General features: G+C 48.2%; 1 protein-coding gene across 1 annotated transcript; it reads right to left on the reverse strand.

Annotated features, from left to right (window-relative positions):
• Positions 1-1646: 1646 nt before the first annotated feature.
• On the reverse strand, positions 1647-21691 carry RNF167 (ring finger protein 167). Its single transcript, XM_079952041.1, has 9 exons — positions 21561-21691; positions 21364-21444; positions 19396-19518; positions 17582-17669; positions 17393-17483; positions 10584-10689; positions 8915-9008; positions 4141-4221; positions 1647-3424 (listed from the first exon to the last, which is right to left on the reverse strand). The coding sequence occupies exons 1-9, from the start codon at positions 21654-21656 to the stop codon at positions 3024-3026; spliced, it is 1161 nt and encodes a 386-aa protein (XP_079808167.1). The 5' UTR covers positions 21657-21691; the 3' UTR covers positions 1647-3023.
• Between the last annotated feature and the right edge of the window lie 1964 nt (positions 21692-23655).

The raw sequence follows: 23655 nt of genomic DNA on the forward strand, positions 1-23655 counted from the left end.
TGGCATCGGACGGCGCCTGGCCAGAGCCCGGTTTCTGCATCTCAAAGCTGTTCTAGATCCCAAATCGTGGAGTTGGTGAGGGACCCCCAAAGGCCATCCAGCCCAACCCGCTCCTAAAATGCACAGAAAATCCTTGAGCCCTGCTGAAAACCCTACAGCAAAGGAAGACTCCACCACCTGCAACCTGGTTTCTCTAGGTGCTATTGGTACTACAACTCCCACTATGCTGGGCCAAGCCAGCTGTGGCTGATGGGAGTTGTAGTCCAATACATGCCAAGTTGAAGAACATGACATGAGAGCGTCAGAAGGGAGCCCTGGATAGAACTGGAGGGGGGCGCACATCTATTGCAGCTTCCAGACCTAATGGGGTGTCTCTATGGGAAATAAAGTTGTTGGCTGTTGTGGCAGGGAGTTCCACAGGTTAACAGTGGACATATCTGTCCTGAATCCTGCAATATTCAGCAAGATCTAAAGAGAAAAGCTGCTTTTAGAGCATGATGCTGATAAAAGCCAAGGTGGCAGGTTCAATTCCCCATAGGGATTGGCTCCCCGTTCCCACATTACAGGGGTTGGGCTAGATGACCCCCAAGTGTCCCAACTACGGTTTTTGCCTTTTCTCCAAGCTTAAAAGCCCCCCACGCTGCCTCGTTTTGGCAGCCCTTTTGTGCAAAAACCTGCTCTGGCTTCTGCCTCCACCCCAGGAAACCTTTTATTTCTCGAAAAAACCTCCTCCGTCACCCACATCTTCCGGCCTCGCAGCCTTTCACCACAGCCGCTCCCCAAACTACCGCTTTCTCTCTGTGTTGGGGGGGGGGGGCTTTTAAGAGTCCTATATGAACCAGGCCAAAGCGAGGGGGGCGTCTATGTCCCTGTCCCCAAATTGTCCAAATGACCCCAAATCAGCCCCCCAACGGGAGAGCCGGACCCTTCCCTGCAAGTGATGCTATTCAGAGGCGTTTCCTGGTGAAAAGCCCCTTTTCTCCACTGAACGTGAAGAGTTGGGACCCCGGGGGGTCATCCATCCCAACCCGCTTTGGGGCAGAGATCTTTGCAGATTGACCTCCAAGGAAAGAGAGGCCGCTGCCTTATGATGGAGTGGAATAGCCTGCTGGATTGGGCCCAGAGGGAACCAGCAAGCGGGACCCGGGTGCAAGAGCCACACTATTCCCCCTCCCCCCACAACCTCCACTAAACTTGGGTCTCTGGTTCCGACCATGCCAAGGTTGCAGGTTCAAGGGGGTTGAGCTAGATGACCCCGGGTGCCCCCTTCTGCAAAAGCCCTCTTCTCCTCCATGCAGCCCTCCGCAGAATTTGTTTAATCCTCTTTTAAGCCATCCAGGTCTGCAACTGCCCCAGCCTCCTGTGGCAGGGAGTTCCATAGGCTAGGAGGGCTTTTCTTCTGTTCCAAAAAGTTCCCATTGTTAGGAAAGAGGGAGGAAAAACTTCTCCCTCCGTGTGTGCGCATCGTTTTAATAAACATTGCCTCTTCTGGGCTGCGCGTCAAACCTCTTCCTCTGCTCTTTTATGGGGCCTGGCTAGGAAGGGGGTGGCGCTGGGAGCCTGTTCCTCTTTTGCCCTACTTAGGCAGCAGAAAACCGTTCGCTTCCCCCCCCCCCCACTTTGCAAACACAAATAGCCCAGCAGACTTTATTTTAAACCATCTTCCGTTTATTCCGACTTAAATCTCTCTCTTTTTTAATATTATTATATGGAAGTCTTGATTTCCGTTTCCCCCTGCATCCAGGGCATGTCTGAACCCTTTGCTGGGGGGGGGTGTCTTCCCCACTCTCCCCCGCCCCCCCGCAAAAGCCCCAGCAGCAGCCCCTTCGCGTCCCACCATAAAACTGTACAGTTAAAAATAAAAAGTCCTTTACAGTAAAAATTATTCAAGGCGATCGAGAGAAGGCTAGGCAGCAGCGACTCTGGCAGGCAGCAGCTGGGGGGGGGGGCGAGGAAGAGGAGAAATGGCCCCCTTGGTGCCCCCCCACCCCAAAAAAACCACCACCCCCAGGCCCGTTGCTTGTTAGTTCCTACGCGGAAAGAGGGTCAGTATCCTGCCCATTGCAGGGATGGGGGCAAGGAACGGACCCCTGCAGAAATTTCCGGGGGGGGGGGGCATGGAAGGAAAAAGGGGGTTAAAATGTAGTGTCGCCCCCCCCCGCCATAATCATTATTATAGGATGCTAAATTTGGACGTTAGTGTGGAAAATTAGGAAGGTCAGCAGTCCCAAGAGGAGGGTTTTTTTTAACTGGGGGAGGCAGAGAGAACAAGAAGCCCCCCCCCCCCAATTCCTTGGCACACAATGGGGAGAAAAGTGCAAAATCGCAAGAGGGAGGAGGTGGGGGGGGGCGCTGCAATGTGGGGGGGTCTACACCCAAAGGACCCCCCCACAACTCATCCTGGGAGTGGTAGGGTGCTGGGGGGGGGGAGATTTGGCATGCTCTGCAAGGGTGGGGCTTTGCAAGGGTGTCAAATTTATATACTGTCCATCATTATGAGCTCCTCGCCCCCCCCAAAGGATACAGGACTTTCTGGCCCCCTCCCCACAAAAAAATACTGTGTTTAATTGGGAACCCCCCCCTGCACCAAGTTTGGGGAGGGGGAGGCTCTGCTTTGGCCGCTATGGGGGTCTCTCCAACCCCCACAGGAAAAAGGGGTTTTGTGCTCTGGGGGGGGGGAGATGTGTGCCCCCCATCCTGCAAAGGAAGCAGGCAGGAGGCACCTGCCGCCTCCCTCTTGGCGTTTGCACCCTGTTCCCCCCCTCAAAAAAAAGACACCCAAAGGGGTCTTGGACCGACCCCCCCACCCCACTCCTGCCCTGCGCCCCCCCAATGTTGCAAAGACCCCCCAGACTCCCTGAAAAGTTAACATATATAGTGGAAGCTCAGTGGTCAAAGCAAGAGGGGTGAAGTGGGGGGGTCTTTTTGGCCGCCCCCCACTTCCAGCTTCCCTTTGGGGTGGGGGCTGTGGGGTGCCTGACCCGGGGGGTGCCCCTCTTGCGCCCCCCATGCCCAGCACGGCGCTAGACTGGGAGGGGGCCCCTGGGGAGAAGGCCCTTCCTCTGGTCCCAATCCTGGTCCCCTTCCTCCCCCAACTCTTCCGTGTGGTCCTGGGGGACGGAAGAGGGGGGTGACTGCCCCATGCTGCCGAAGGAGGGCCCCCCCAGGGCGGCGCTGGGCGAGGGGCGCAGGAGGGGGGTGCGCTCCGAGTCGCCCCCTTCCTCTCCTTCCTCCTCCTCCTCGTCCTCCTCCTCTTCCCCATGGCCCCCCTGGCCCCCCGCCTCTTCCTCGTCCTGGGGGGCGCGCAGACCCTCTTCGCCCTCCGAGTCCGAGTCGTCCGGGGAGCGCAGCACCCTCTGCTTGCAAACGGGGCAGGTCTTCTTGGTTTGCGTCAGCCAGGGGTCCACACACTTGCAGTGGTAGGCTGGGAAAAGAGAAGAAATTGAGGGATCTGCCGGATGGGACACTCCGAAGGTCATCCAGCCCAACCCGTGGGCGGCGCACGGGGTGCAAAACTCAAGAATCCCCAGAAGATGGCCGGCCAAACTCAAGAATCCCCAGAAGATGGCCGGCCAAACTCAAGAATCCCCAGAAGATGGCCGGCCAAACTCAAGAATCCCCAGAAGATGGCCAGTCAAACTCAAGAATCCCCAGAAGAAGGCCGGCCAAACTCAAGAATCCCCAGAAGAACGCCGGCCAAACACAAGAATCCCCAGAAGAAGGCCGGCCAAATTCAGGAATCCCCAGAAGATGGCCGGCCAAACTCAGGAATCCCCAGAAGATGGCCGGCCAAACTCAGGAATCCTCAGAAGATGGCCGGCCAAACTCAAGAATCCCCAGAAGATGGCCGGTCAAACTCAAGAATCCCCAGGCCAGCCAAACTCAAGAATCCCCAGAAGATGGCCGGCCAAAAGCCTCCAAGGAAGGAGAATCCTCCGCCGTCCGGGGTCACAGGAGTTGTAGACTTGGGAGGGACCCCCCAAGGTCATCCAGCCCAACCCCAATTCCAGCTAAAGGATCCCGGGGGCGAAGGATCGCCCCCCCCCCCCCGTTTGCAAACTAACCTTCTCAAAATCATGGCGCCCAGAACAAGACGCATCCTGGCAAGGGAGCCCTTTGGAGTCGTTGGGTTCTCCTTACCGTGAGAGCAGGGCAGGATTCGCAGCCGCTCCCCGTCTTCGTACTCCTCCAGGCAGATGGCGCAGACGTCGTACTCGTCCCCTGCGGAAAGGAGGCGGGGAGAAATATCCTCAGGAGGAGCTTCATCATCCTCAAAGAAACACGGGATTGCGGAGTTGCAAGGGACCCCCAGAGGTCATCCAGACCAACCCCAGGAAATGCTGAAGAAATCCATGACCGACGAAGGAGCCTGCCCCCCTCCTCCCTGACCACTGGCCGGCCATAAAATCGAACAGCCTCTCTTATCCATCTCCATGTGCTCAGAAACACTCAAGGCAGGATCTGTTATCTGGGGGCAGGCAAGGCTATTCTGCCTGCGCAAGGATTCGAACTCGCTCCCTCCGTCTGGGAGTCCGGCTCAGGCTGCTGCCTGCCGGCCCCCCCCCCCCCTTCAGACATCAGCCCTCAATTCTCAGGATGCTATTATTCATCTGTCGTCTCGCTTATTAATCATTAGCTGCGGGGGTTGGTCACCAATCATGTGTTGTTATTTATCGCTGCTGTAATTATTATTAACGTCCGCTGCCGTTATTTATCATTGGTCGTTATAGCTATTAATTGCTTGTCTTCCACCGTTAAGGTCGTGGGGCGGGTGACCTCCGTTGAAAGGCAAAGCTAGAAGCACAGAAATAAGGCAATTGCTGCATTGCCGGGGGGGGGGGTCGGCTGGATGACCGCTGGGGGTCCCATCCTTGACTCTATAGGTGAAGGAAGCACAGAAGAGGCAGGAGACTCCCAGCACCATCTATGTGAGACAGCGGAGGGTGGAGTGGGGGGGTCAGAAAATGGAGGGGGGGTTATTAACCTCAAAAGGAAGTGCGGGGGGGGGGGGAGAACTGAATTTTCACCTGCCTGGGATTCCGGAGCTGCAATTCCCGCATTGCAGGCGGGTTGGGATGGATGACCTTTGGGGGTCCCTTCCTATCCCACCACGGATTCCTTCGCATTGCAGGCGGGTTGGGATGGATGCCCTTTGGGGGTCCCTTCCTATCCCACCACGGATTCCTTCGCATTGCATGCGGGTTGGGATGGATGCCCTTTGGGGGTCCCTTCCTATCCCACCACGGATTCCTTCGCATTGCAGGCGGGTTGGGATGGATGCCCTTTGGGGGTCCCTTCCTATCCCACCACGGATTCCTTCGCATTGCAGGCGGGTTGGGATGGATGCCCTTTGGGGGTCCCTTCCTATCCCACCACGGATTCCTTCGCATTGCAGGCGGGTTGGGATGGATGCCCTTTGGGGGTCCCTTCCTATCCCACCACGGATTCCTTCGCATTGCATGCGGGTTGGGATGGATGCCCTTTGGGGGTCCCTTCCTATCCCACCACGGATTCCTTCGCATTGCAGGCGGGTTGGGATGGATGCCCTTTGGGGGTCCCTTCCTATCCCACCATGGATTCCTTTGCATTGCAGGCGGGTTGGGATGGATGACCTTTGGGGGTCCCTTCCTATCCCACCACGGATTCCTTCGCATTGCAGGCGGGTTGGGATGGATGCCCTTTGGGGGTCCCTTCCTATCCCACCATGGATTCCTTGCGGGTTGGGATGGATGCCCTTTGGGGGTCCCTTCCTTTTCCACCATGGATTCCTTGCGGGTTGGGATGGATGACCTTTGGGGGTCCCTCCCCATTCCACCGTGGATTCCTTGTGGCTTGCTCTGGGGCGGGTGGGGGGCTCCTCTATCCCCCCCCCCAAGTTGTGCATGGGACTTTCTTTCCCCTGCAACAACCCTGCGCAAACAGGAAGGGGCCTCCCTCGCAGCAGCAGCGGCGTCAGGGAAGGGAAGCGGTCAGAGCCTGGCTGCTGCCGCTGCTCAGCTGAAGCCTGCAAAACTCTCTGCCGGGCCTTATAAGGCAAACGGCAGCCGGTCGGCCGCCGGCCTCTCCCTCCCCTTCTGACTCAGCCTTGGCCAAAGCCAGGCGGGAGACCGAGGAGAGGAAAGGGGTGGGGAAGCCGCAAGAGGCCCGCCGGATCAGGGCCCCGGCCTCGCTAGCATCCCGTTCTCACAGGCGCCGACCGCAAAGGCGGAATTCGAACGCAGGACCAGCGCGGAAGCACGGCTTGCTTCTCACAATCCAACAGCCTGATTTCCCCTCTATGAATTTGCCCCCAAAGGTCATCCAGCCCAACCCTGGTTCCTTGCAATGAAGGAATCTCAGTTGCAAAATCCCTGGGGTTGGTCTGGATGACCCCACGGGGTCCCTTCCGACTCGACGGTTCTAGGATTCTCTCACCCAACCTCTGCTTAGAAAGGAAGGAGGGAGACTGTCTGTCTCCGGAGTGGCTCTTCCTCAGAAAGGGGCCGATTGGGACCTTGCAAGGTGCTAGTCCCTAATGAGGACAGAAGTGCAGAGCTAAGCCAGGGACCCTCAGGGGTCATCCAGCCCAACCCCCCCCCCCCGCAATGCAAAGGGGAATGTCATCCCCATTTGGGGGCAGGTCTCTACAGTCGCCCCCTTCATGTCGGGGGCTCTCTGGCTTCCCAGATGCCTGGGTCCCTCTCCTGACCATTTCCTTGCAAGCGTGATTCAGAAGTGCGTGATTCGCACCCATGCCCCTGCGTCCAAAAGGAGGCTGCGGCCGAAAACCCAGCACCCCCCAGGCCAGGTGGGACGGCTCGGCGTAGGAAGCAGCCTCCTACCCACTCAGCATCGCTGCCACGGGCCGGCAGCCGCTCTCCGGGGCCCGAAAGGCAAGGTGTTAAAGAGGAGAATCGGGTTGGACGGCTGCACTGCCCAGGGTTGGGCTGGATGACCCCCGGGGGTCCCCTTCCAGTCCTTAGGATTCTGGGCTGGAAAGAAGGTGAAAAGGCAAAGCCCTTTCGCAAGAAAGGCAGAGAGAGAATGGAAAAAAACCCAAGGTGTGGGTTGCAGCGCAGTCAAGGCTGTTGCAGCGCAGCTGCTCCCCGCCCCCCTCCCCTTTGGCCCTGAAAGGGGAAGGAAGATACAGATCTTTGGCGGGAAGAGGGGGGAGAGGAGGGGCGGAAGGGCGCCCTCTGGCGGGGAAAGGGGGCACTGCAGGGACACACAAACACACAAAAATGCACAGAAACACACACACAAAAACACACAGACACACACACAAACTCAGACACAAAGATACACACACACACAGACACACAAAAACAGAAGGACACACACACACACACCAAAAAAAAACAAAACCCCACAGACACAAAGACATACACACACAAAAAAACAACAACAACACAGACACAAAGACACACACACACAAAAAAAACCAGACACAAAGACACACACACACACACAAACACAGACACAAACAGACACAAAGACACACACAAACACGAAAAAAAACAGACACAAAGACACACACACAAACAGACACGAAGACACACACACACACACACAGACACACAAAAACAGAAGGACACACACACACACACACACACAAAAACCCCACAGACACAAAGACATACACACACACACACAAAAACAACAACACAGACACAAAGACACACACACAAAAAAAAACCACAGACACAAAGACACACACACACACACAAACAGACACGAAGACACACACACACACACACACACACACACACAAACAACAACACAGACACAAAGACACACACACACACACACAAACAGACATGAAGACACACACACACACAAAATCACAGACACAAACACACACACACACACACACACACACACACAAAAACAGACACAAAGACACACACACACACACACACTCCTGTGGACAAATCCCTGCTCCTCCTAGTCCAGGGGTCAGCGAACTTTTTCAGCAGGTGGGGGGCCGGACTAGATTTTGGAAAAAGTATTCCTCTGCCCCACAATTAACCCAGAGATGCCTTTTAAATAAAAGGACACATTCTACTCATGTAAAAGCATGCTGATTCCCAGACCGTCCAGGGGCCGGATTGAGAAGGCAATTGGGCCGGATCCGGCCCCCTAACCATGTCCTAGACCAGGCATGGCCAAACTCGGCCCTCCAGCTGTTTTGGGACTACAACTCCCATCATCCCTGGCATACAGCAGTTGTCAGGGATGATGGGAATTGTAGTCCCCAAACAGTTGGAGGGCCAAGTTTGGCCATGCCCGTGACCTAGACCTTTCCAAGCCCTCCGCCCAATCCCTTTCTCCTGCTCCTTCCTCAATCCAGCTGGGTCAGCGCCTCCCCCTCCAGCGAGCTGCCTGAGATCCGAGGCAAGGCGGCGGCCAGGATTCGAACACAAGACCAGCCCTCTCCCCTCCGCTTCCAGCAATTGGCCTTCAGAAGCGTTCGCTGCTGCGGCAGAGAGTAGCCACATGGCCAGTGGCCACTGATAGCCTTTTCATGCATTGGCCCAGTCCTCTTTCAAAGCCATCCAGGTCGGTGGCCCCTCCTGTGGCAGGGAGTTCCGCAGGTGAACCGGAAAACGAATTTCGCTGCTGCTTCTGGCTGGGCAGAGGGGCCATTGCCAGAGTCTGCTCCGCGCTGCCTGGGGACACCTGCCCTCTCCCTCCACCGCCCCCAGCAACTCCATTGGCTGTGATTTGATTCCTGCATTCAAGGGGGTTGGGATAGATGACCCCCCGGTGTCCCTTCCAACTCTTTTGTATGCCGATCAGGAAGTTTTGCACTACGCCTCCCGCCTGCCGGCCCCAGCTTGGGGGGGAAAGGCTGCTACTCCAGGAAACTTGGCCAGCAGCCCCCTCCCAGGCGGGAGCCCCCCCCCCCCGGGACCCCCCCCCCAACACACCTTACCTTTTTTGTACTTGTGGACAGGGACTTTCTTCAGCTGCTCCTTCGAGAGCCGGTTCCTCCGCATTCTCTTCCGATGCTGGATGCAGCGCACAATCTGTTCCGTAGGGAGAAATGGGATTTTGGATCGGCGCTTCTGGCACGGCACGGGGTTGGGCTGGATGACCTCCGGGGGGCCCTTCCCATTCTACGATTCTGTGCTTCAAGGAGCCCTCTGGAGGGGTCGCTGCTACTGCACACCCCTCATTTTAGGCACAAAAATATCCCAAAATATTGTAAAATTAATGAATGTTAGAACGATGTTGGATAGAAATTCAGTGGTTTCCAGCTGTAATGCTTAAGAGATATGAAAAATAAGGTTTAGAAATAAGTAAAAACTAATGGTGAGGATTTGCTGAACTAATAATTTGAATTGGAATACAAGAGAGGGAGGTATGAGGAGGTCTGGGAAATAAGTTAAAAGAAAATAAGTAATGGAAATTTTATGTTTTTTTTTTTCAAAAAAAATGTATTTTTGTATTTTCGTTATTTTTTCTTTTTTTATTTCACATTGTATTATTTCTTGAAAACTTTAATAAATATTCTATTAAAAAAAAAATATCCCAAAATATTTCAAAATATCCCAACATATTTGTGGAAAAATATTTGCAGGAATGGCCATCTAACCTCTGCTTAAAAACTTCCAAGGGAGGAGAGTTCACAGCTCCACTGCTGAACAGTTCTGACTCTCAGAAAGTTTTTCCGACAGTTTAATTGGAATCTCCTTTCTGGGCACTCGGAGCCACAGGTTCGAGTCCTACCCTCCAGAGCAGGAGAAAAAACAAGCTTGCTCCCAGTTGCCCACTGAGATGAGCTTTGCAAGAGTGCAGCTGCCCACTGAGATGAGCTTTGCAAGAGAGCAGCTGCCCACTGAGATGAGCTTTGCAAGAGAGCAGCTGCCCACTGAGATGAGCTTTGCAAGAGCACAGCTACCCACTGAGATGAGCTTTGCAAGAGCGCAGCTGCCCATTGAGATGAGCTTTGCAAGAGAGCAGCTGCCCACTGAGATGAGCTTTGCAAGAGAGCAGCTGCCCACTGAGATGAGCTTTGCAAGAGGCCAGCTGCCCACTGAGATGAGCTTTGCAAGAGAGCAGCTGCCCACTGAGATGAGTTTGCAAGAGAGCAGCTGCCCACTGAGATGAGCTTTGCAAGAGGCCAGCTGCAAACCCAGCTCCTTCAACCGTTCCTCATCCGTCTCATTTCCGAGACCCCTGTCAATCTCCACCCCACCTTCTGGCTTGCCAATCTCCTTCCCAAATTGGGGTGCCCAGATTTCCAGCCCTCCAGCCGGGGGTCTGACCGAGGCAGCACCTGGGGGAGGGATCAGACTACCCGAATCTCAACACTAGACTTTCAGGGGACCCCTGGAGCTATTGAGGTGGATGTGCTTTGCAAGAGGTCAGCTGCCCACTGAGATGAGCTTTGCAAGAGGCCAGCTGCAAACCCAGCTCCTTCAAGCTGTTGCAGGAATTTATGTATAGATTTTGGGGGGGGGGGGGTTGCCCCTCCAGCAAATATCATGCACATGCAGCCCACTACCAAAATCAATCCCTCGCAAGAAAAGGGAAAAGTTGACAGCTATGGTGTCCGTCCATCCATTCTCCCCCCCACCTTTCCTCGCACGCTCACTCACCAAAATGGTGCACATCACGGCCATGACGATTCCCACGACCCCCGTGAAAGGGATCAGGTAGTAACCCAGGGGGAAGATGTATTCCGGGATCAGGATCACTTGGCCTCTGCGGAGGAGGAGGAGAAAAGAGAGCGGATTCACATTCAGAAACCCCAAAGATCTCAGCCCTGGCTCAGAATCTGGGGTGCAAAATAAAATTATTATTATTATTATTATTGTTATTATTATTATTATTTTTATATCCCGCCCTCCCCAGCCGAAGCCGGGCTCAGAGCGGCTAACAACAGTAAAAATAACACAGTTTACATAAAATCGCCATCAATTAATTGAAATACTTTCTGAAATCAATTCGTTCTGAAATCAATTCAGAGTCAATAAGAAGGGGAAATGCCATCAGACATCCGTTTCACCCCCTCGGGCACTTCGAGCCCTAAGGAAGGTAGGGAAGATAAAATTGGGAAAAAATTCTTTTTCTCCCTTTTTTAAAAAAAATATATTTTATTTTTTACTAACCACCAAAACACAAACAGTGAAGCCCCCCCCCCCCCGGCGGCTGATACATTGGGTATACAATATTCAATAATATAGAATATTCAATAATATAGAATATTCAATAATATAGAATATTCAATAATAACATATTCAAATCAACCATAGGTACACTTCTATATTCCTTAACACTCCACAAAGTTTATTTCACTTTTAACATTTTAATTGCCCCAAATGGTTCAAACCTACCCAAATAATTCAATATCTTCTCAAACCAATCCTTCTCTTTCACACTGACCTTAAACCCTTTCATCCTATGTATCTAAAATTATAATATTATTCAGGTTTTTTCCTCCATTGGTTCACCCCTAACTCTTCTGCATTTTCCCAATTACTCGCTATAACCTGCCTGGCTGCAATTACCATCAATTTTACCCATTTACACTCCTCTTTTGTTTTTAACTCGGTGCTACTCGGCGTAATAAGAACCATTAATTTAGTTATTTCCAAATTGAAAAATTTATTCCCCCTGATATTTTCACAAAGAGGGGCTGCTTTCTAAAAAATAACATAAAGGAGAGGCGCTCAGGTGAAATTCCCCTTCTTGCCTCACCCCTAATTTCAGGGTTCAATGAAGAGGTAGGGATCTAGCATCAAATTTGTGCTTTTGGGACCCACAATGATAGAATTGGAAGGGAACCCCAGAGGTCATCCATCCCAACCCGCTGCAAGGCAGGAACCCGCTTTGCCGTTTCCTCCAAAGCTTTGGCCAAAAGGAACCCCCAGATTAAAAATCTCTCCCTTCTGTGCCTTTTGCCCAGGAAAAAGCTGGGGAAATCCCTAAAAAAAATAAGGTTGGGATGGAAGGGTTTGCGCCCTTCTCCCAAAGACTAGGAATGGCGGAGAATATTCGGATTTTTTGGAATAGGAAGAGAAGCCAGTGTCATTGATTGCAGCTGGCTTTTTAAAGGGAATCACACTGTAAAGATCAATGAAACTATCCTGGCAGAACTGAATGATACTTCTGTATAATAAATAAGTGGGAAAATATTTTAGAAGAATATGCAGGAAAAGCTACAAAATAAACTGCGCGATAAAATCAAGATATTAGAAAAAAGTACAGCGAGAATGATTGGAGGTTTTTGTTCCAGAAGACTTTATTGGTCAAGATTACGAGAATACAACCGATATTCTTTTGCTTTAATGTTAATCCTTCTTGGCTTTTTATTTTTATTCTTGTTATTCCTTTTTCACTTTCGCGTGGAATTTTGTCGTCACTATTTGTAATGCATTTGTGTGGCAGTATTTTAAATCAACAAAGATATATTCAAAAATAAATAAATAAAGGGAAACTTTGCCCTTTTATGGTTTTAAAATGCCACCTGCTGGACGGTTTGCAGTTAGGAAGAACGTAAAAAACATAAGGAGAATCTGCCGGATCAGGCCCACCTAGTCCAGCCTCCTGTTCCCACAGTGGCCAACCAGGTGCCCCTAAACCAGGCACAGGCAAACTCGGCCCTCCAGATGTTTTGGGACTAAACATCTGGGGCAAAACGCAGCCACTCAGGGCTAGTAGCCATCGCCTGCCCTCTCCTCCGCCATGAATTTTTCTAATCCTCTTTTAAAGCCATCCAGGTATTAATAATAATAATAATAATAATAATAATAATAATAATAATATATTATTGATACCCCACCCAGACAAACTGTTAGAGTATATGGAACTGACTAGATTAACAGAGGCAATTAGAGACCACTAACTGCAGTTAGAGCAATTAAGAGTTTCAAAAAGCATGGGGGGAAATGCAGAGAATACTTCGCAAAACAGCACCCTAAAATACACACCTGGACTTGTTTCGATTAATGTCTGCAGGAGACTTTGTGGATATTTAAGTTATAATTAGAAAAATCTTAACAATTCTCCATAAAGGAAACAGTTTATAAGAAGTAAATAAGGAGACCGGATATAAGACAAAGGAAGCCTTTTATTTGGTTGTTTGCTTATTGTATGTTATGTTCACATTTAATGAGGGTAGATTTCTGTATTGGGGGGTGGGGGTTATGTTATGTTGTAAATAAAACTTCCAATAAATTAATATATATATATATCCCACCCATCTGGCTGAGTTTCCCCAGCCACTGCTTGGTGGCCCATCGCTGGCCCCAGTGGCAGGGAGTTCCACAGATGAACTGCATGAAGAAGGAATTTATCTTATCCGTCCTGAATCTCCCCAAAATTCAGCTTCCTGAGATGTCCACAACTTCTGCCCACGACTATAAATAAAATTCCCATCATGTCTGTCCTTTTCTCCAAACTGAAAGCCTCAAGCCCAGGGGAGTCTCTCCAGCCCCTCGATCCTTTTGGGGGTCCTTTTCTGAACCTCTCTGCAGATGACACCCAGCTCTACCTCTCTTTTAAATCAGAACCAGTGAAGGCGGTGAAGGTCCTGTGTGAGTGTCTGGAGGCGGTTGGAGGATGGATGGCGGCTAACGGATTGAGGTTGAATCCTGACAAGACAGAAGTACTGTTTTGGGGGGATAGGGGGCGGGTGGGTGTGGAGGATTCCCTGGTCCTGAATGGGGCAACTGTGCCCCTGAAGGACCAGGTGTGCAGCCTGGGAGTCATTTTGGACTCACAGCTGTCCATGGAGGCGCAGGTCAGTTCTGGGTCCAAGGCGGCTGTCTGCCAGCTCCATCTGGGACGCAGGATGAGACCCTCCCTGCCCGCAGACTGTCTGGCCAGAGTGGTGCATGCTCTGGTTATCTCCCGCTTGGGCTACTGCAATGCGCTCTACGTGGGGCTACCTTGGAAGGTGACCCAGGGAGGAGAGTCGGTGGAGGAAGTTTGGAAGAAATTTAAAGACTATTTACAGAAACATTGTAAAATTAATGAATGTTAGAAGGATGTTGGAATGAAGTTACATGGCCTTAGCAGAAATGTTATAAAGAATTAAGTATAATAGATTGTAATTGGATTAAAGGGAAAAATAATGTTAGAATTTGTTAAGTTAAATGATAGGACAGAAGTTTGAGGAAGATGGAAAGGATTTGCTGAAACAAATAATCCGAAGTGGAATACAAAAAAAGGGAGGTGTGAGGAGGTCGCTGAAACAAGCAAAAGAAAGTTAATAATTGAAAGTATAGCTTGTCTTTCTTTTTTATTTTTTTAATTGTTTTTGTTTTATTTTTGTTATGCATATGTAATGTTTTTGTTTCTATATTGTATTGTATGGTTTTGTTATGTTTAACTTTTTTTTCTTTTTCCTTTTTGTAACTTTCAAAACTTTAATAAATATTATTTTAAAAAAAGAAAGAAACTACAACTAATGCAGAATGCGACAGATAGACTGGTGACTGGGAGCGGCTGCCAAGACCACATAACACTGGTCTTGAAAGACCTACATTGGCTCCCAGTATGTTTCCGAGCACAATTCAAAGTGTTAGTGCTGACCTTGAAAGCCCTAAACGGCCCCAAAGGCCCAGTATACCTGAAGCAGTGTGTCCACCCCCATCGTTCAGCCTGGATACTGAGGTCCAGCTCCGAGGGCCTTCTGGCGGTTCCCTCCCTGCGAGAAGCCAAGTGACAGGGAACCAGGCAGAGGGCCTTCTCGGTGGTGGCACCCGCCCTCCCACCAGATGTCAAGGCAATAAGCAACTATTTTACTTTTAAAAGACACCTGAAGGCGGCCCTGTTACGGTATTTATTTATTACGGTATTTATTACGGTATATATTTTAGCAGAAACTGAGTGATGTTTGTAAAGAAAACAATTAGAGGAATACAAAGTAGAAAGAAATGATATACAAAGAAATCTGTGTTAAAAAAGAATGTTTCTATTACAGTATAATGAGAATGAACACTTTTATTGTGTAAATAATGTCTTTTCTTTTCCTCTTTTGATTTTTTTTTACTTCGTATCTTTGTTATTTCTTTATTTTTTTCTTTTCCTCTTTTTCCTTCCTTTAAAAATTTTCTGTTCTCTACATCTTTTTCTTTTTCTTCATATGTAAAGAGATAGCATGTGGGACGCAGGTGGCGCTGTGGGTTAAACCACAGAGCCTAGGACTTGCTGATTGGAAGGTCGGCGGTTCGAATCCCCGCAATGACGGGGTGAGCTCCCGTTGCTCGGTCCCTGCTCCTGCCAACCTAGCAGTTCGAAAGCACGTCAAAGTGCAAGTAGATAAATAGGTACCACTCCGGCGGGAAGGTAAACGGCTTTTCCATGCACTGCTCTGGTTCACCAGAAGTGGCTTAGTCCTGCTGGCCACATGACCCGGAAGCTGTACGCCGGCTCCCTCGGCCAATAAAGCGAGATGAGCGCCGCAACCCCAGAGTCGGCCACAACTGGACCTAATGGTCAGGGGTCCCTTTACCTTTTTATTATGGTATTTTAATATTTTGTTGGAATCCGCCCAGAGTGGCTGGGTAAGCTCAGCCAGATGGGCGGGGTATAAATAATAAATTATTATTATTATTATTATTATTATTATTATTATTATTATTAGTCGCAGCAGCCCAAATGCAGTCGCACAGCAAATTGGTCAACGTGTTCCATTTACCGTATTTACTGAAATGTAACACACACCTTTTGGGGCTGAATTATGTTGTGAATATTAGGGTGCAGAATAAGATTTGACATTTACATTCGCCAGCAAACACTTTTGGGGGTTCAAAAAATAAAATGCTTTTGGAGGAAAAAAATTCTAAAGGCAATTTTCTATTTAAGTTACATTATAGTCCAAGGGCTATTGATCAAGAAATAAGGATTTGAGTTCTTCAGGTGTGCTAAAACTCAATCTAAGCTTTTTTTTTTTTAAAAAAAAATAGTTTAACCACATCAGTTAACAAACATGTGCTATAATGTTATTGTTTTAGTTAATTTTTTTTTTTGTTATTAGGGAAATGATTATTTTTCTCCTTCCAATAAAGAACATCAGAAAAGTTGTCGAAACATAAACAGTCAACTTATTAAACCTCACCATAATTTCATAATTCTCTGTCTATGCATTTCCAATGGTATAACCAAATCAGTCATTTTTGATATAACTGTAAAAACGACTCCAAAAATTCATTATTCCAAAAATGAAACCTTCATCTGGTTGTAAATATTAAGATTATACCAGCAAGAATGAGTCTTTCTGTAAAAAAAAAAAAAGATTTAAATCAAGTCTTACTGACTAGTGATTTAAATCAAATCCACCCTGCTTTTTGGGGTTCAAGGTTTTGAAAATCGAGGTGCGCATTAGATTCCAGGGCGCATTCAATTTCCGTAAATGTGGTATACGGGGTCATAGACGTATTTTCATTCCTGGCGTCTTACAGAGTCCCGGTTTTAAAACTTCCCTTTCCCTTCCGCCCTTTTTCCTGCATTGATACCCGAATCGGCGTTGCATCACAACACTGAAAAAGGTGCTATGATGCATATATGGTGGAACTGTTTAAACATCAAACAATTTTGGGAAACAATATATAATGAAATGAAAAAAAATATTCAGATATTCATTTAGGAAAACTTCAGAAGGTTTTCTATTGGGAATAGTACCAGGAAGTCTAAAGGAAGAAGACAAGACATTATATTTATATGCAACAGTAGCTATTGATTGCAAAAAAATGGAATAGTGGTATTATACCAACAAAAACAGAGTGGCTTGCCAAATTATTGGAGTATTACAATATATCCAAAACAATGGGAGATATTGGAAGGATCTCAAAAGAGAAGATAGACAAGGTGTTTAAAGGATACTTGCAAAATCATATTGAAAAAACAGAACTCCTATTAGAATAAAGAAGTTCCGTTATAAATAATGAAATACTAAATACAATGGATAACAATGTGTAACAGAAAAAGAAGCAGAAAATTGGTTTAAAAGTGTGTGAAAGGAAGTAATAGAAGTGGAAAGAAATTGCAATTGAGTAGATAAAGGAAGTATCTGTGGGATTGAATGTGGGTATGTCTGAATATTTTTAAGGATTGTATAAAATGTACGTTTGTATATTCATAATATGTATGTATTAATGTTGAATTATTTTAAAATAAAATATTGGGGGGGGAAAAGATACCCGAATCGGCACCCGGCCGCAATCTCCGCATTTCACCGCGATCCCCGTGTTGCAGGAGGGGGTTGGGATGGATGACCTTTGGGGTTCCCTTGCAACTCCACAATACTTTGACCACAAGCGCTAAATCGGGGGGCGGTGGGGGCGCTTCGGGGGCAGTTCAGGCAGCCTTTTTGCCCCCCCACCCAGTGCCGGGAATTTCGGTGCGCCAATAAATGAGGTCCCCCCACCCCGCCCCACAGCCGCTGCCCCATAGCTCCTACCCTTTCTCGTAGGTGAACGAGTCGCGAAGGAGTCTGGCGGCCGTCTCCCCGATGAAGACGGAGGGGATGGTGACCAGCTTGCGTAGTTCTTCTGGGGGGCGGAAGAGAAAGGGGAGAGTCAGCCGGGAGCCCCCGGAAAAGGGGTGCCGGAAAAGGGGGTGCGTTATCTGCCCCCCAGAAAGAGCTCACCGCTGTCCCAGACCATGTTGAGCAGTTTGTCCGAACCCACATTGTGGACGATGGCGGCCAGGAAGCCAGCCTTCTGGGCGTGGAATACCTGGGAGGAAGAAGAGGAACGTCAAAGTCTGAAAAGCACTCTGCGCATGCTCAGAGGGTGCTGTTTTCCCAGGCGGCCCACAACACACGTCCCGGGGAAGGGGCAAAGTGGGGCAGAGAAACGGCCTTGCGGGAGCAGAAGAGGAGGGTCTGGCGGATCGGGCCAAAAGGGGATCGAGGGAACATCAGGGACCAGCCTCCTGTTCTCACAGGGGCCAACGAGGCGCCCAGGATAGGAAACCCAGTGGACTTTGTCCAGGATTCGAACACAAGGCCAAATCCCCCCTGCTGCGGTTTTCGGCGAGAACATATTCAAAAGCACTGGCTGCCTCTGTGCGGCCGTCCTGATTCACCTCCACAAAAATGCCCAGTCCTCTTTGCAATTATTATTATTATTATTATTATTATTATTATTATTATTATTATTACTATTATTATTATTTATACCCCGCCACTCTGGCTGGGTTTCCCCAGCCACTCTGAATATTAAAAGTACAAAATAAAAAAATTCCTTCCAGTAGCACCTTAAAGACCAACTAAGTTAGTTCTAGGTATGAGCTTTCGTGTGCATGCACACTTCTTCAGATACACTGAAACAGAAGTCACCAGACCCTTCTATATAGTGAGAAGGTGGGGAGGGGTATTACTCAGAAGGGTGGTGGGAATGGGTGATTGGCAGATAGCTGTGATGAGCCTGTTGACGACTCTTAACGACGGCAATAGGTCTTACAGGAAAAAGCAAGGGGTGAGAAGGTGAAAAATGGCTTTGTCATGTATAATGAGATAAGAATCCAATGTCTTTGTTCAGACCAGGTCTCTCCATGGTTTTAAGTTTGGTAATAAGTTGCAATTCAGCAGCTTCTCTTTCCAGCCTATTTCTGAAATTCCTTTGTAATAGAACAGCTACTTTGAGATCTTGTATAGCTATCTGCCAATCACCCAATCCCACCACCCTTCTGAGTAATACCCCTCCCCACCTTCTCACTATATAGAAGGGTCTGGAAACTTCTGTTTCAGTGTATCTGAAGAAGTGTGCATGCACACGAAAGCTCATACCTAGAACTAACTTAGTTGGTCTCTAAGGTGCTACTGGAAGGAATTTTTTGTTTTGTTTTGACTATGGCAGACCAACACGGCTACCTATCTGTAATTAAAAATACAATCAAACATCAAAAACTTCCCTAAACAGGGCTGCCTTCAGATGTCCTCTAAAAGTCAGAGCGTTGTTTATTTCAATAATAATAATAATAATAATAATAATAATAATAATTTTATTATTTATACCCTGCCCCTCTGGCTGGGTTTCGGCTTCCAACAGAACACTAAAAACAGAATAAAACATCAAACATCAAAAACTTCCCTAAACAGGGCTGCCTTCAGATGTCCTCTAACAGTCAGATCGTTGGTTGTTTCAATAATAATCATAATATTAATAGCTTTATGATTTCTACCCCGCCCCTCTGGCTGGGTTTCCCCAGCCGCTCTGGGCGGCTCCCAAAGAAGACACTAAAAACAGAATTAAAACATTAAAAACTTCCCTAAGCAGGGGAAACCGTGGAGGAAAAGGCTATTTGGACAAGGTTGGTCCCCTCTTGTGGCGGGGAGTTCCACTGTCTAACTGCACGAGAAAGGGCTTCTATCGGGTCCGAATCTTCCGGCGTTAAAGAGGCGCAGGCTTCCCACCCCAGAGCAAAAAGGGGGCTCTTCCTGAACCCCCCCTTGGTCACCTTGAGGTCAAAGCTGCAGTCGTTCCTCCGGATGAGGGCGATGAAAACGGTACTGTTGGAGAGAACCGGGGCGCCTTCGATGGCCTGGCAGGCGTTGGCCGGCTTGGCTTCCACCAGAAAGCCCTGGAAATGAGATATATGGGGGCGGAGAGAGAAGGGTCAGCTTGGTGCCCCCCGACCTTAATGACCGGGCACAAGTTCTGCCCCAGAGTAGTGGTTTTTTGGGGGGGCAAAGGTGCCAGAGGCTGGCAGGATCTCACCAGGAATTTGGCCCCTTCCCCTGCTGTCTTATTTAATCATTTCACAAAAAGCATCTCTCTATTTACTTAACCACCCCTAATAATAATAAATAATAATAATAATAATAAATAATAATAATAATAATAATAAATAATAAATAATAAATAATAATAATAATAATAATAATAATAATAATAATAATAATAAATAATAATAATACATTTAACCACTCCTCCAAATTCGGTTTTTAATTATTTCCTTAACATATTTTTTTTTTTGCACCCCATTAAAAACATGGAAAATGTTTATTCATTTAACGGCTCCTCCAAATTCGGTTATTTAATTATTTCCTTAACTTTTTTTTTGTGTGCACCCCGTTAAAAAAAAAGAAAAGTTTATTCATTTAACGGCTCCTCCAAATCTGGTTATTCCTGCTGTCTTATTTAATCATTCCACAAAAGCCATCTCTCTATTTACTTAACCACCCCATTAAATAATAATAATAACAATAAGAAGCAGAAGACATTTAACTGCTCCTCAAAAATTTGGTTATTTAATTCTTTCCTTAACATTTTTTTTTCCACCCCCCTTTTTTTAAAAAAAATGTTATTCATTTAACAGCTCCTCCAAATTCGGTTATTTCATTCTTTCCTTAACCTTTTGTATTGCACTTTTTTGCACTAAATTATTATTATGTATGCATACATGAAATCTTTACATATTGATACGTATACGTTATATTCGTAAATTTTCACATTTCATTTTTTACAGACGTTTATCCATTTCTTATTTCTTCCCCGTGCGTGACTTCCTTGTTATTATTTTGTCACTTTATTACTGAGATTGTTGTTTTGTATCTTAATCATTAAACATTCGATCTTCTATATCTCCTAAGCTTAACTTTGTGAAATCAGTCTATACGTATCAATAAATTCTTGTTCTGAGCATCTTTTGGTCATGTATTCTTCTACACATTTCAATCCCTGTTGGAGATTTCGATTAGATTGCATTGCCGTCCTTTTTGCTAATCATTTCAAAAAAATTATATTGCCAATCTTTCAATGTTGGTACTTCTTCCGATTTCCTTCACATTTTTATCTGTCGCTTGATTGACGCCCCAAAAAAACCCTCGAAAGATTTTATTTAAAAAAGAGATTAAACTATAGGTAAAAGACCCGACTGTTTAAAACACCCGTGAAATTAAAACCAGTTATGAACTAAGAAACGCAGCGGCGTTCTGAGACCCCTGGGCAGTATATAATTCCAATTAATAATAATAATAAGTCATTTAACAGCTCCTCCAAATTCAGTTATTTAATTTATTTCCTTAACCTTTTTTTTTGCACTTAATTTATTTGTATTTATATTTAATGTTGCAATTTATATTTAAATGTTGCATTTATATTTAATGTTGCAATACATACATGAAATCTTTACATATTGATACATATACGTTATATTTGTTATCATTTTGTCACTTTATTACTGAGATTGTCATTTTGTATCTTAATAATTAAACATTATTATAGGGCGGTATATTATAGGGTATATTATATTATTATAGGGTGGAATAACAACAACAACAACAACAACAACAATAATAGAAATCTGGGAAGAGCCTCCTGAAAAGGTTTCGGGGCTTTCATGAGGCAGGTAGTTCCACAGGGCCACGCCGGAAAGATTGATTTCTGACGGGTTGTGCGGCACCCATTTTTCGGGGAGACTCACCACGAGCCCCTCGTGCGGCAGGGGCTCCCCAAAGAGAGCCGGCAGGTCGTTGAACTCCATGCTGGAATTGTGATCCGACATCTGTTTTTCAGGGAGACGGAAAGAGAGAAAGAGTTGGGTAAGTCTGGGGAAACGCACTTTTGGGGAATTTGGAGCAGGAACCCCCTAGGGCTTTCCGTGGGGAAGGGGAGACTCACGGCGTGAATGTAGCCCTGGGCAGCCGGAAGCTCCAGAAGCAGGAAAACCGGTAGGGCCAGGAACGCCGCCGGGAGCGGGTTCCGCGTTCGAATCATGGCGCCTGGCAAGCAGGCGGGCAGACCAGCGACTCCTAGGGCAAACAGAATCATCATTGCCGGAGAGTCAAGGGAAGGAGCAGGGAAAGTTTAAAAGAACTTTTGTGAGGAAACCAGAAGCGTTTTTTAGTAGGAATTCTGGGTCCGGATATCCCAAAGGTAGCAGAAAAGGCTGTTTGTATGTACGCTGACATAATAAGCGGACGTAGATAAAAGGACTTTTTTTTTTAAAAAAAAGGAAGGAGCAGGCCCAGGCAGCCTCTGACCATGTGCAGAGTGCTAAAAATGAATTTTAAAAATTCTTATTTTTTAAAAAAGGAAGGAGCAGGCCCAGGCAGCCTCTGGGCATGTGTAGAGTGCCTGCCAACCTGCACCATCTGGAAGAGGACGTGGATGCCAGGCTGGACCAGGGGAGAAAGGAGCAGCACCCCAAAATTAAGCTGACGGGAACCCTCTGCCTTCTCCATCTGCCGGATGCCAGGCATTATCCGAGTGGGGACTCGAACCCCGACCTCCCAGGTCCTAGTCTGACACGCCAACCCAGTGTTTCCCAAACTTGTGTCTCCATCTGTTTCTGGACTACAACTCCCATCGTCCCCTAGCTGGCAGGACCAGCGGTCAGGGATGATGGGAGCTGTAGTCCAAAAACAGCCAGAGACCCAAAGTTTGGGAAACTCTGCTCTAACCACTGCACCACATTGCCTTCCTAGCTTTCTCCTGCTATGGGGCAGCTCTATAAATTAAGCCGTGGGAAAGCAAAATGCCGTTTAGATTAGGATCTGGGACTTGGCCCCCAAGGTCACCCTCAGGGAGCTTCAGGGCCAAATGGGGGAGGATTTGAATTCCACTCTCTCAGGTCCCAGCCTGGCTCTCTAACCACTAGGAGGCACTGCCTTGGTGGGTTAGAGCGGAGGGTGCCGGTAGCCGGAGGGGCTGCAGCGCTGTGGGGAGACCATGAGCAGGCCCTGGATCTGGAATAGGTGTGGGATCAGAGTCCCAACCTCAGTGTTCCCCTTCTGTGAAATGGGAACAACCAGGCCCCAGCCCAAGGCTACAGGATTCTTGCAGGGGAGGAGAACCATTCGCTTTAGGAAGAACTCTCTGGTGGAGACAGTCAAAAGGACCCTCTTCAAAGATGGCAGACTCTCCTTCCGTGGAGGTTTCCAAGCAGAGCTAATTGACATTCCTGCCTCGCAGGGGGTTGGGCTAGATGAACGCCAGGGGTCCCTGACAACTCTTCCATCCTATGACCTTGGAACCTTTTTCGGAGGTTTTTAAGCAGAGGCTGGGTGGCCGTCTTTCGGGGATCCTTTAGTTCAGGGGTCAGCAAACTTTTTCAGCAGGGGGCCGGTCCATCCAGTTTGTCCCCCCACCCATCAAGAGCAAAGTCCGTGTGGCCACTTCTGGGACGGATCGGCCAGCCCCGCCTGGAGCCAAACCCCCCAAGGGCAAAGGAGTCGGGATTGGAGGTCACGGGGAAGAGGGAGTGAGCTTGGCACCCACTGCTGGACCGGAGGGCAGGACCCGAACCCAGGGCTTCAAATGGAAAGAGAGGAGTCACATGGGGGGCAGAAGAACAACAATGGCTTCCCGAGGGTAAGAGCTGTTCAGCAGTGGAGCAGAAGGTGCTGGGCTCTCCTTCGTCGCAGGGGGGCCTTCGTCGCTGTTCCTGCATGCCAGCGGGTTGGGCTGGATGACCCCTGGGGGTCCCTTTCCACTCTACGCTTCTCTGAACCCCTTGCCCTCTGGAAGGAACCTGCCCAATACGTCCCTCTTCACCAGCGGTCAGCAAACCTTTTCAGCAGGGGGCCGGTCCACCGTCCCTCAGACCTTGTGGGGGGCCAGACTATATTTTTTGGGTGGGAGGGGGGTGAACAAATTCCTATGCCCTATAAATAACCCAGAAATGTATGTTTAGGGAAGCTTTTAATGTTTGATGTATTACTGTATTTTAATATTTGGTTGGAAGACGCCCAGAGTGGCTGGGGAAGCCCAGCAG

This window comes from Podarcis cretensis (assembly GCF_951804945.1).
Source record: "Podarcis cretensis genome assembly, chromosome: 13".
Taxonomy (NCBI): Eukaryota; Metazoa; Chordata; class Lepidosauria; order Squamata; family Lacertidae; genus Podarcis; species Podarcis cretensis.